This window comes from Doryrhamphus excisus, linkage group LG1 (genome assembly GCF_037039965.1).
Source record: "Doryrhamphus excisus strain RoL-2023G ecotype Guam linkage group LG1, RoL_Dexc_Guam_v1.1, whole genome shotgun sequence".
Lineage (NCBI taxonomy): Eukaryota > Metazoa > Chordata > Actinopteri > Syngnathiformes > Syngnathidae > Doryrhamphus > Doryrhamphus excisus.
Genome location: NC_136357.1, coordinates 4128533 through 4140340, shown reverse-complemented (window position 1 = coordinate 4140340; position 11808 = coordinate 4128533). Strand labels below are relative to the sequence as shown.

General features: G+C 40.7%; 1 protein-coding gene across 1 annotated transcript; it reads left to right on the top strand.

Annotated features, from left to right (window-relative positions):
- The first annotated feature begins 5476 nt into the window (after positions 1 to 5476).
- bhlhe41 (basic helix-loop-helix family, member e41) lies at positions 5477 to 8962 on the top strand. Its single transcript, XM_058075316.2, has 5 exons — positions 5477 to 5746; positions 5839 to 5905; positions 5992 to 6099; positions 6179 to 6290; positions 6484 to 8962. The coding sequence occupies exons 1-5, from the start codon at positions 5685 to 5687 to the stop codon at positions 7398 to 7400; spliced, it is 1266 nt and encodes a 421-aa protein (XP_057931299.2). The 5' UTR covers positions 5477 to 5684; the 3' UTR covers positions 7401 to 8962.
- Positions 8963 to 11808: the final 2846 nt, after the last annotated feature.

Here is an 11808-nt window from a genome sequence, read left to right as displayed (position 1 = left end):
TCTTCTACACCCTGGACTGGTCGCCAGCCAATCACAGGGCACATATAGACAAACAACCATTCACACTCACATTCATACCTATGGACAATTTGAAGTCGCTAATTAACCTAGCATGTTTAACCTAGCATAACCTAGCAAAGTCCACACAGAGATGGCCGAGGGTGGAATCAAACTTGGGTCTCATAGCTGTGTGGCCTGCGCGCTAACCACTCGCAGCATTCATTCATTTTCTACCGCTTATCCTCATGAGGGTCGCGGGGGTGCTGGAGCCTATCCCAGCTGTCTTCGGGTAAGAGGCGGGGTACACCCTGGACTGGTTGCCAGCCAATCACAGGGCACATATAGACAAACAACCATTCACACTCACATTCATACCTATGGACAATTTGGAGTCGACAATTAACCTAGCATGTTTTTGGAATGTGGGAGGAAACCCACACATGCACGGGGAGAACGCGCAAACTCCACACAGAGATGGCCAAGGGTGGAATTGGACTCAGGTCTCCAAGCTGTGTGGCCTGCTCGCTAACCACTCGCAGCATTCATTCATTTTCTACCATTTATCCTCATGAGGGGGGGGGGGGTGCTGGAGCCTATCCCAGCTGTCTTCGGGCAAGAGGCGGGGTACACCCTGGACTGGTGGCCAGCCAATCACAGGGCACATATAGACAAACAACCATTCACACTCACATTCATACCTATGGACAATTTGGAGTCGCTAATTAACCTAGCATGTTTTTGGAATGTGGGAGGAAACCCACACATGCACGGGGAGAACATGCAAACTCCACACAGAGATAGCTGAGGGTGGAATCAAACTCGGTCTCCTAGCTGTGTGCCCTGTGTGCTAACCACTCGACCACCGTGCAGCAATAGAACAAAAACATTTACATAGGACTCTAAGCAGTCTTGTCATGGTTATTTCTGATTGAGTCGCTGATAGTGTCGTTCAGTGGTATCAAACTCATGGCCCCGCAGGGCGTTTCAAAGTAGCCATGGTAAAATGAACCCAAAACCTCAAAGCTTGTGTCAGACTTCCGGAAGTACACTGCTTATATATATATATATATATATATATATATATATATATATATATATATATATATATATATATATATATATATATATCAAATATATATCAAAGATTAGTAGCCAGGGCAGCTTCAAGCCAACACTGAAATCACTGAAACCATGCAATAAACCGTGCAATAACTGTGCAATAAACCAGTGGCTTGATCAACATGACACAGCTGCAAATAGTGTATATATAACATCTTTATTTATATTACCCTGATTTTGCACTTGCACTTGAACTCTATTTTGTTGTGCTCTTGTATTTTCACTGCTGGAAAACCTGGAATTTCCCCTTGTGGGACGAATAAAGACATACAGTATGTTCTTCTTCACAGTGCACGCACACTGAAATTAACTGGGGTGGTCACTCGACACAACGATAACTACAAACACAAACACGGCACATGCAAGAGATCGGTAAACACAGTGAAGATACAAGAGCAATAAAAAGTACAAGTAAGAGAACAAGTGCAACATCAGGGTAATACAAATCGAGATGTTGTATACCAGGGGTCTCAAACACGCGGCCCGCGGGCCAAATGTGGCCCGCAGGACACTAGTTTGAGGCCCCCGGCTTGATATGAAAGTTTAATGTTAGTTAATTCAAGTGGATGCTGTATGGTATCATGTACCCAGAAAAAAATTATTACGTTTGATTAATGTTCATGTTAAAGGTTAAATAACTGTTAATAGTTATCCTCCCTATCCATGTGGAAGTGGTAAGTTTTTGGCTGTTTAAGTTTAAAGGAAATAACTTGAAGGCTACCGTTTAGGTCGCTAGTGCTCTAGTTTGCGAGTTAGCATGTGTCTCAAGACCCTGCAGTTGCGCAATATGTTGTAAATAAAAAGAGTATAAATGTGACTATAGTCGTGTTTTGTCATGTCTACAGGGCTCTAATAATGCTTTGTTCATTTTAATCTGAAAAAAATAATTTGTCTACCCACCAACTATATGTGGTTTCTTAAGTTTTTATTATTTGCCGTTTTATTATTATTATTATGATTATATTTATTTATTACTGATTGATTGATTTTCTTTATTCTTGATTTGTTTATTTATTTTTCATTTTATTTTGTGTAGAAAAATAAAAAGTAAGATATTTGAGAACAGTGGAATGTTTTATCAGAGCTTTTATTGTAGAAAATTGGAACCAAAGCAAAGTTTATTCATTTTTCTGTTTTTAATAAATGCGTTTTTTTTTTTTTTGGTAAACCTGATGCGGCCCAGTCTTGCCCAGACCCTAGCTCCAGTGGCCCCCAAGTAAATTGAGTTTGAGACCCCTGTTGTATACACTATTTGCAGCTGTGTCATGTTGATAAAGCCACGGTTTTATTGCACAGTTATTGCACGGTTTATTGCATGGTTATGGTAAAGGATTTTTTGTTTGCTAACTTATAACTTCGGCAACTTCTTCCAAACAAAAACACTGTTTCCGCACTCACAATACTTTAATACTTAATACTTCCCAGCCTCACCCAGACTACCTCCACCGGCCCCCGTGTAAATTGACTGCTCGGCTCACTTCCATACAGTCAGCGTGGGTTTGCTGTCTCACTCAGCGTCAGCAGGTGTTAACGTGACAGTGAACGGTTGTCTATACAGTATGTCACCTGTGATTGACAGGCTAGCAGTCCAGAGTGTCGGCTAAAATAGGTTCCAGCTCCTGTAAAACAGGGGTCTCAAACTCAATTTACCTGGGGGCCACCGGAGCTAGGTTCTGGGTGAAGCCGGGCCGCATCAGGTTTTCAACAAAAAAAAACAAAACAAAACGCATTTATTAAAAACTGGAAAAAAATCAATAAAAAAATTATCTTCAATGCTTTTGCTTCTACACTTTTTCAGTACTTTGGTTCCGGTTTTCCACACTAAAATATCTGATAAAACATTCCACTGTTCTCAAATATCTTAATTTTTATTTTTCTATACACAAAATAAGATTTAAAAAAAATAAACAAATTAATCAATCAATCAGTAATAAATAAGTAAAATAATAATAAAACAGCAAATAATAAAAACGTAAGAAACCACATACAGTTGGTAGAGAAATTATTTTTTTCAGATTCAAATGTACAGTATTAACAGTTATTTAACCTTTAACATGAACATTAATGAAACTTAATCATTTTACCCAATTAGCAAGTTAGCATCGTACTCGGTTCCATCTGGGAGCAGCGTCGTAACTTTAACAACATGTTTGATGAGATGCTTTATCTTGACGTGTATTTTCTTCCAAATCATTTCCTGCATTTATTTGTACTCAGCGTCATAAGCCTTTAGCTTCATTGCTAATCCAAAGCAAAACAGGGCGGGGTAACTGGGTAGGGTAACAGTATGGGAGGGGGCAAAATCATGTTACAGTAAAGTCTCGTTATATCGATATCGGTTATAACGAATTACTACTTATTACGATACTATTTTCATTTCCCGGGAAATTTCTAGTCTTTTATGATATAATTAGTTCTGTTAGTACGATACCCGGTTATTATGATAATCCGGTTACTACGATGCCCTTTTCATCTCCCGCCAGCCAATTTGGTCTGCTTATATCGATACAAAAGCAGCTTAAATCAATCTTTGCTTAAGGATTTCAATACCAAAAAAGAACACGGCGAACGGCTGCTTCCAGTCATCCTGAAATCCTGAAGCAAAGATTGATTTAAGCTGCTGTGCATTATTGCCCACTTTTAATGCAGTTTCGGCGCAGGATCGGATATATGGATAGTCCGGTTATATCGGTATTTTTTCCGACTCCCGAGAATATCGATATAACGAGACTTTACTGTAATTGTGTCCGGTGTGCAACACAGCTTTAAGCTGTCATTTCAACATTAAACTTTTGGTATCAAGGTGGGGGCCTCAAAGTAGCGTCTCGCGGGCCGCTTTTGGCCCGCAGGCCGCAAGTTTGAGACCACTTCTGTAAAACAATACAGAAAATTAATGTATGGCGTATTATTTGCACAAGGAGCTTTCCTAGCAGATATATATATATATATATATTTATAAGATATCAATTCAAATGATCTGCACTGATGAACATACAGCAGAAGGAGGTGCGAGAGGAGCACGGCGTGCTGAGATCAGTGAGTGCAGTGCACGTGTTCGAGCACACAGCTGGGCCACTGCCATGGTTACAAAGCACCGCATGAACGCTTTTATGCGTGAACAGGAGCACGCCTTCAATATTTGTGCTCCTTCTATAAAGATGATATGTGCTGTCGTTTGGTTATTACAATATTAGGAAATGTATACATTCATATTTATGCATTTCAAACTGTTTTAAATGTGTGAAAACCTTCCCATTTGATTCCTGTGCGCCTGCAGTGTACTCTTCAATAATCAATCAATATAGCAAGTAAGTTGACTTAGGCTCCATAAACTGATATAAAGCTATAATGCATGTTATATTTGATACAGAGCAGGCGTGAATTAATGGTGGCTTCCAATTGGACTGTACCACATGAATAAATTGGTCTCATAATCTTTATAATGTTCATTCATTCATTCATTTTCTACCGCTTATCCTCACGAGAGTCGCAGGGGGTGCTGGAGCCTATCCCAGCTGTCTTCTACACCCTCGACTGGTTGCCAGCCAATCACAGGGCACATATAGACAAACAACCATTCACACTCACATTCATATCTATGGACAATTTGGAGTCGCTAATTAACCTAGCATGTTTTTGGAATGTGGGAGGAAACCGGAGTACCCGGAGAAAACCCAACGCATGCACAGGGGAGAACATGCAAACTCCACACAGAAATAGCCGAGGGCGGAATTGAACCCTGGTGTCCTAGCTGTGAGGTCTGCGCGCTAACCACACGACCGCCGTGCAGCCCGTTCCAAAAACATGCTAGGTTAATTACCGACTCCAAATTGTCCATAGGTATGAATGTGAGTGTGAATGGTTGTTTGTCTTTAAGTGCTCTGTGATTGGCTGGCGACCAGTCCAGGGTGTACTGGGATAGGCTCCAGCATACCCGCGAATGTGGGAGGAAACTGGAGTACCCGGAAAAAAACCCATACATGGGGACATGGTAAAACTACACTGAGATGGAATTGAACGCGGGTCTCCTAGCTGTGAGGCCTATGTGCTAACCACTCCCCCACCGTGCAGGCCACTGTCTATCCTTACATCTCCATTATCTCCCACCACTACTATTGAGCAAGTAGTAACCAATAGCAAATGTCGAACAGAAATATAAAGTTTAGGTGAAGTCACGTGACCCTTTAAACACAGCTTACACTGTCCGGTTGACGTGACGTCATCAAACATGCGTTCATTTGTTTGTGGCACGAATCACATCTCATAGAGTGATTTCAGCCTCCAGCTGTTGGCTGCAGTGACGCACGCGCGCGCGCGCGCGCACGCGGAGCAGCAGGTCTTAGCGGACTTTGTGTCGTGAGGGGACACGTGAGAGGGAAGCGGAGGCGCGCCTGCGCTCTGTGGCGGCTTCGCGAAGTGTCCGCGGCGTAAGGGGAAGTGGAGACACATCAGTCGTGGAGTTGAACGTGGAGACATCAAGTGTGAGGAGGACGAGCGCGCCGTGGAAATAACTAACATTCTCCCAGGAAGGTGAAGAGCGATAAAGCAGCAGTCGGAGACATCTCATGGATGAAAGAGTAACACATTTACACGACAGACACTTCATGGACCGTCCGGAATTTTTAGGGTGAGAATGTTTTCAACTCTTTTACAAACTTTTTACGACAAACTCATTTATAACCGGATGTTTTTTTTTTGTTTGTTTTCTTTTCACTTTAGGGTAGACTACCCCTCTCTTTATATGTGCAAACCCAAACGCGGCATAAAGCGGGAAGATGGCGGAAAGGTAGGAAGTGTTTTGTCATTTTTTAGGGGGATTTTTAAATATTAAAAAAACTTCTTTGTTCACACGTAACTTTTTTTTATCCACAGGACGCTTATAAGTTACCACACCGTTTGATAGAGAAAAAGAGAAGAGACCGAATCAATGAATGTATCGGTCAGCTGAAGGATCTGTTGCCGGAACATTTAAAGCTATCGGTAAGATCGATACTTTTTTTTTTTTTTTAATTTAAAAAAATCAAGAATACATTAAATAAATGTGCTAATTTCCACGCAGACTCTCGGCCATCTAGAGAAAGCGGTTGTTTTGGAATTAACTCTAAAACATTTAAACGCACTGACCGCAGTCACGGAGCAGCAGCACCAGAAGATCATTGCTTTGCAGAACGGTAAGCAGAACATGTAAATACGTGTGTGTGTGTGTGTGCGCACTTTCGCCACACACACACACACCACGCAGCAGACAAGCACGTGCACTGTCACGTGTTGTTGTCCTTAGTGCAGTGACTCAATCATCTTAAAGGTGCACCACCCAAGTCAACACATATTGATTCATGCTAACAATGTCATATATTTTCACAGGAGACGCCCCGATGAAGACGTCCATTCACGCCGATCTGGACGCCTTCCACTCCGGGTTCCAAACGTGTGCCAAAGAGGTCCTGCAGTACCTGAGTCAGTTTGAGAACTGGACCACACGTGAACAGAGTTGCGCTCAACTGGTCAAGCACCTCCACAAAGTCCTGTCTCAGGTCCAATCCGGTACGCTACCTCTTCTGCAGCAACATCACGAGCTCCCCAGTAGAGAAACGCCACCAGATGGCCAGAAAGCCGACAACCAAGTCCCGGTCATCCAGAGAACCCAAGGCGGGGATGCTACTGAGAACGACACGGACACGGACAGTGGATACGGTGGCGAGGCAGAAAAGGGTGACGGCAAGGACAAAGAATGCGAGGGAGGAGGTAAAGCTACGAAGATCAAGCAGGAGTTTGGAGACAATCGTCCTGCTAAGAAACCAAAGATGAACTGGCCCGGCGGGAATGGTTCCGGCGGCTCGGATGTGGCGTTCATGAACTCTCTGATGGGATTAACCGGTGTTGGACAGCAGACGCCGATTTGCATGCCTTTCTACTTCATCAACCCGTCTGCCGCTGCGTCTTACATGCCTTTTTTTGACAAAAACAACATGGAGAAATGCGTGTACCCGGCAGCCGCCGCCGCAGCCGCCGCCGCCGCCCTTGCTTCCCCCTTTCCGTGGCTCTACCCCGCACAAGCATCAGCATCAGCCGCCGCTGCTACTGCGGCGTTTCCCGGCCTATCGGTGCACTTTGGAGCATCTGCTCCATGCAAGGACACGATGCAATGTGGAGACGAGGGCGAGGCGAGTTCACCTGAGGAGCGGGAGGAAAGTCCCGCCTGTGACGAAGCTGACGATGACATCATCGGCGCGTCACAGGAAAACCAGGGTGACCCGTTTCCTGCCTGTCAAAGCAGCTAACTTTCCCGGGAGAGATGATGCACTCAGTTTTTTTTTGGACGCATTTGTTGTGTGAATACTGAGAGCCAAGCACACCAAACTTCATAATAATAGAATTTATATTAAATATTACTATTAGTTATCCAAAATTGAGGGGTAAAATGTAAAACTGGAGTATCATAGCACTAAACATATTGAGGCCATACTTGCGTTGATATGATATGTCATGATGGATGAAGCAGCATCTCTCAGTATTCACACACAATTGGTGAAACAAATTCGAAGTATTTTTGTTTTTTTTTTGGTGTATTCTAGCTATCTTGACGGATCAGTGCCTTTTGCACTTATGCTAGTTTCATTCATCTGAATGCTTATCGACAATGATTGGCGTCAACGCGACACCACGGTCGTGTTATGCTGCAGTTACTTTTTTGTATACTCTTTGATAAAAAAAAAAAATATGGCAGCATTGGTGCCAAACTTTTGAGTACTACAAACTTTTGAGTACTTACAAGTGCGCAATATCCCCAATCAGCCAGTCTCTTTTGGATGTAAACTCCCGACTGTAAATATTCTAATCCGGATTAAGTGGAGTTAATCGAGATGTAAATTGTGCACTACGTCGGTACATACGGCCTTGATACCTCACCCCCAATAAGAGTGGGATACTCTTATTTGGAGGTACTTCTCCATTGCGGAAGTATTTGAAATGTATACAAATCGGTCTAAATTCCCGAATTCTCTGATTCCTTAGAAGGAAAAGGGAACAGAGATTCTCGAGATAACCTGAATATTAAAAAAAAAAAAAAAAAAAAAAGCATTTCCACGTTGATATGACCCCTTTACCTGCAGGAAATAATGTAGGATAGCACCTTATAGATCTTTGATATTGAATGTACTTGTATTTTCCAAGCTGTACAAGTTTGTAAGTAGGATGAGCTTTCCTCTCGAATGATGTAAAGTGCACTTTTTTCTGCTTATACACCCCCACCCGGTCCCCCCACGCCCCACGCCCCACTCCACCAACCATAAGTCACATGATCCATTTAAAAACCGACCATCCTTGTTATCTTTTTTTTATGTTTTTCTGCCTTGAAACTATTTTTATTTAAGCTGATTTATCGTGACTTCATGTTAACTATCCATTCCCATCATTTTCACAATTAAGTGTTATACCCTGATGTAAAATTGCGGTCATGTGACCATCATTGGAGAATAAAAAAAAAAAACAAACATTCAGTTCAAGTTCAGTGATGTTTAGCTTTTTAAATACGTTTCACACGTAATGGAGTGCAGATGATTTTGGCTTTGTATTTTGAAAAACATTGCTTTTGTAGGTTTCTTCTTCAGCTGTCTGGCCTCAAACCAACCTGTTCTAGAAAGTGGCATGTATGTGTGTAAATAATCTTTTGTGAATGTACTATAAACATATATGTCTATGTCAATGTTGTGGACGTCTTTGGATTTATTTTTTTTTTTAAAGATTTCTCTGAGCAGTTGTTGCACATATTGTTGCTTTACACACATTATGCTGATATAAATTATTGCTGATGAGTTGAAAAATAAATATATGTCCACCGTTATGAATGTGCATACCTTATACTTCAACAGCCACAAATCCTGTAGGCCAGTTCTTCCATTATTTTCTGTGGAAATATGATTGAGTCTGATCATATATACTTATTCATCTGCAAAAACCATTGTATGATTCTGCATTCAATCACCTGCTAATACAAATAGATGCATCAAAGGGACTCCTGTGGAGGAATTTGAAGGTTTGAACTCGTCCAACCCCGACAGGTGAAATGTACTGTACTGGAGCTCTAATCAGCTGACAGGTCATGACTGAGGAATGTACAGTGAGCCCAGGCTTTGAACTAAAGTCATGTGACAGAAGGATGATGGAGAGAGATTACAATCGGATGAAAAAAACAAGTGTGGCCTCCAGGGTACCGCGTAGTCATTTATAGGCTTACTCTAACATCATTTAAAACTTGATGAATAACTTCATTATAGTGGATCACAGTGGCCACTTTGATGTGGCCGAGCAGACCAGTTGGGAAGATTTGTGGGATAACAATTGGAGGGCAAGCGGGTTTGGCTAGTTCAGATATGCCAACAATCATCCTATCTTACTCAATTACAGCATATGCTAACATTATAAAGTACAATAAAGTACACAGAATTACAGTAGTTAATTAGGAACAAACCTACCCGACCCTAACCACTACTCAATTCCTCAATAACTACTCTAAATAGAGTTAGTTCCACACTAACTACTCAGTAGTTCATTAGCTCTTTATTAGTTCACCAGTAACCACTCTAAATACACGTACCTTAGTTTGTCTGCAACTACTTATTAGCTAATTATTAGTTCCTCAATAACTACTCTAAATATGTGTGCCTTAGTTCCTTAGTAAGTTCATTAGTTCTTTATTAGTTCATCAAAAACACTCTAAATGCATGTACCTTAGTTCGTCAGAAACTACTCATTAGTTAATTATTAGTTCCTCAATAACTACTCTAAATGTATGCATTAGTTCTTTAGTAACTACTCATTAGTTCCCAATAACTACTCTAAATGTGTGTGCCTAAGTTCCTTAGTAACTACTCATAAGTTCATTATTAGTTCCACAATAACTACTCTAAATATATGCATTAGTTCCTCAGTAACTACTCATTAGTTCCTAATCAGTTCCTCAAAGACTACTTCAAATGTATGCATTAGTTCCTTAGTAACTACTTACTAGTTCCCAATTACTTACCCAATAACTACTCCAAATACGTGCGACTTAGTTCCTTAGTAACTACTCATAAGTTCATTATTAGTTCCACAATAACTACTCTAAATATATGCATTAGTTCCTCAGTAACTACTCATTAGTTCCTAATCAGTTTCTCAATGACTACTTCAAATGTATGCATTAGTTCCTTAGTAACTACTTACTAGTTCCCAATTACTTACCCAATAACTACTCCAAATACGTGCGACTTAGTTCCTTAGTAACTACTCATAAGTTCATTATTAGTTCCACAATAACTACTCTAAATGTATGTGCCTTAGTTCCTCAGTAACTACTCATTAGTTCTTTATTAGTTTCTCAATAACTACTCTAAATGTATGTACCTTCGTTCCTCAGTAACTACTCATTAGTTCCTAATAAGTTCCTCGATAACTACTCTAAATGTATGTGCCTCAGTTCCTTAATAACTACTCATTAGTTCATTATTAGTTCCTCGATAAGTACTCTAAATGTATGCATTAGTTCCTCAGTAACTACTCATTAGTTATTTATTAGTTTCTCAATAACTACTTTAAATGTATGTGCCTTAGTTCCTCAGTAACTACTCATTAGTTCTTTATTGGTTTGTCAATAACGACTCTAAATGTATGTGTTTTAGTTCATCAGTAACTACTCATTAGTTCTTTATTGGTTTCTCAATAACTACCCTAAATGTATGTGCCTTCGTTCCTCATTAACTACTCATTAGTTCCTCATTGGTTCTTTATTAGTTTCTCAATAACTACTCTAAATGTATGTGCCGTAGCTCCTCAGTAACGACTCTACTCATTAGTTCCTCAGTAACTACTTTAAATGTGCTATTAGTTCATCATTAGTTCTTCTGTAATTACTGTATTTTGTGCATTGTAAAGTAAGACCTAATATACTGCACAGGTTTGAGTTATGAAGCCAACTAAAGGCTCAGGAAGGTTTTGCAGTACATTTTCTGAATAGAGTAGTTTATAATATTAAACTTTTTGACGTTGTCCAGTTTAATGAGGTAGTGTATTTGGGTATCTATCATCTGTAAGCTATAATCATCACAACGATCAAGGAATGCATCTAAGATCGCTTAAGCATCCGCTAGTCCGGCAACTTTATTCAGTAAATGTCTCCATCTGTCGGTCAAAGCAGGAAACGCGGTTTCAAATACCAAAGGGACTGATTGAAACTGGCATTTTTTTAAACCTGAAAAATCTACCACCACCACCACCATCGGCTAGCGTAAGGTTACTAATAGCGGTTTGAAAGAACAGATTGAGAAAAAAGTATATATTTGTAACAGTTATGAATTATACTTCAGAAAAATTGACATACTTTGCACATATTCACCTTCACTCCCAGAATATCCCAAAATGTGTAAATATTAAATTTCAACATTTCTGTCAACGAAGATTTACGTCACAGCCTGCGACACACGTTTCTATCAGCAGGGCGGGAAGCCAGGCAGGTGGCTGTTGTAAACAAACCGGCGGCTGTGTGATGAGCCATGGATCCCAAAGGGAAAAAGGAGAAAAATAACTGAGGAGAACAGAGGATTAAACGTTTCTTGGACCGAATCATTTGCATTTATTACATTCATCTTTCATGTCCGATGTTGAGAAGCTGACCAGCTGTCCGAAAACAGAAGTCACATTAAACGGGTA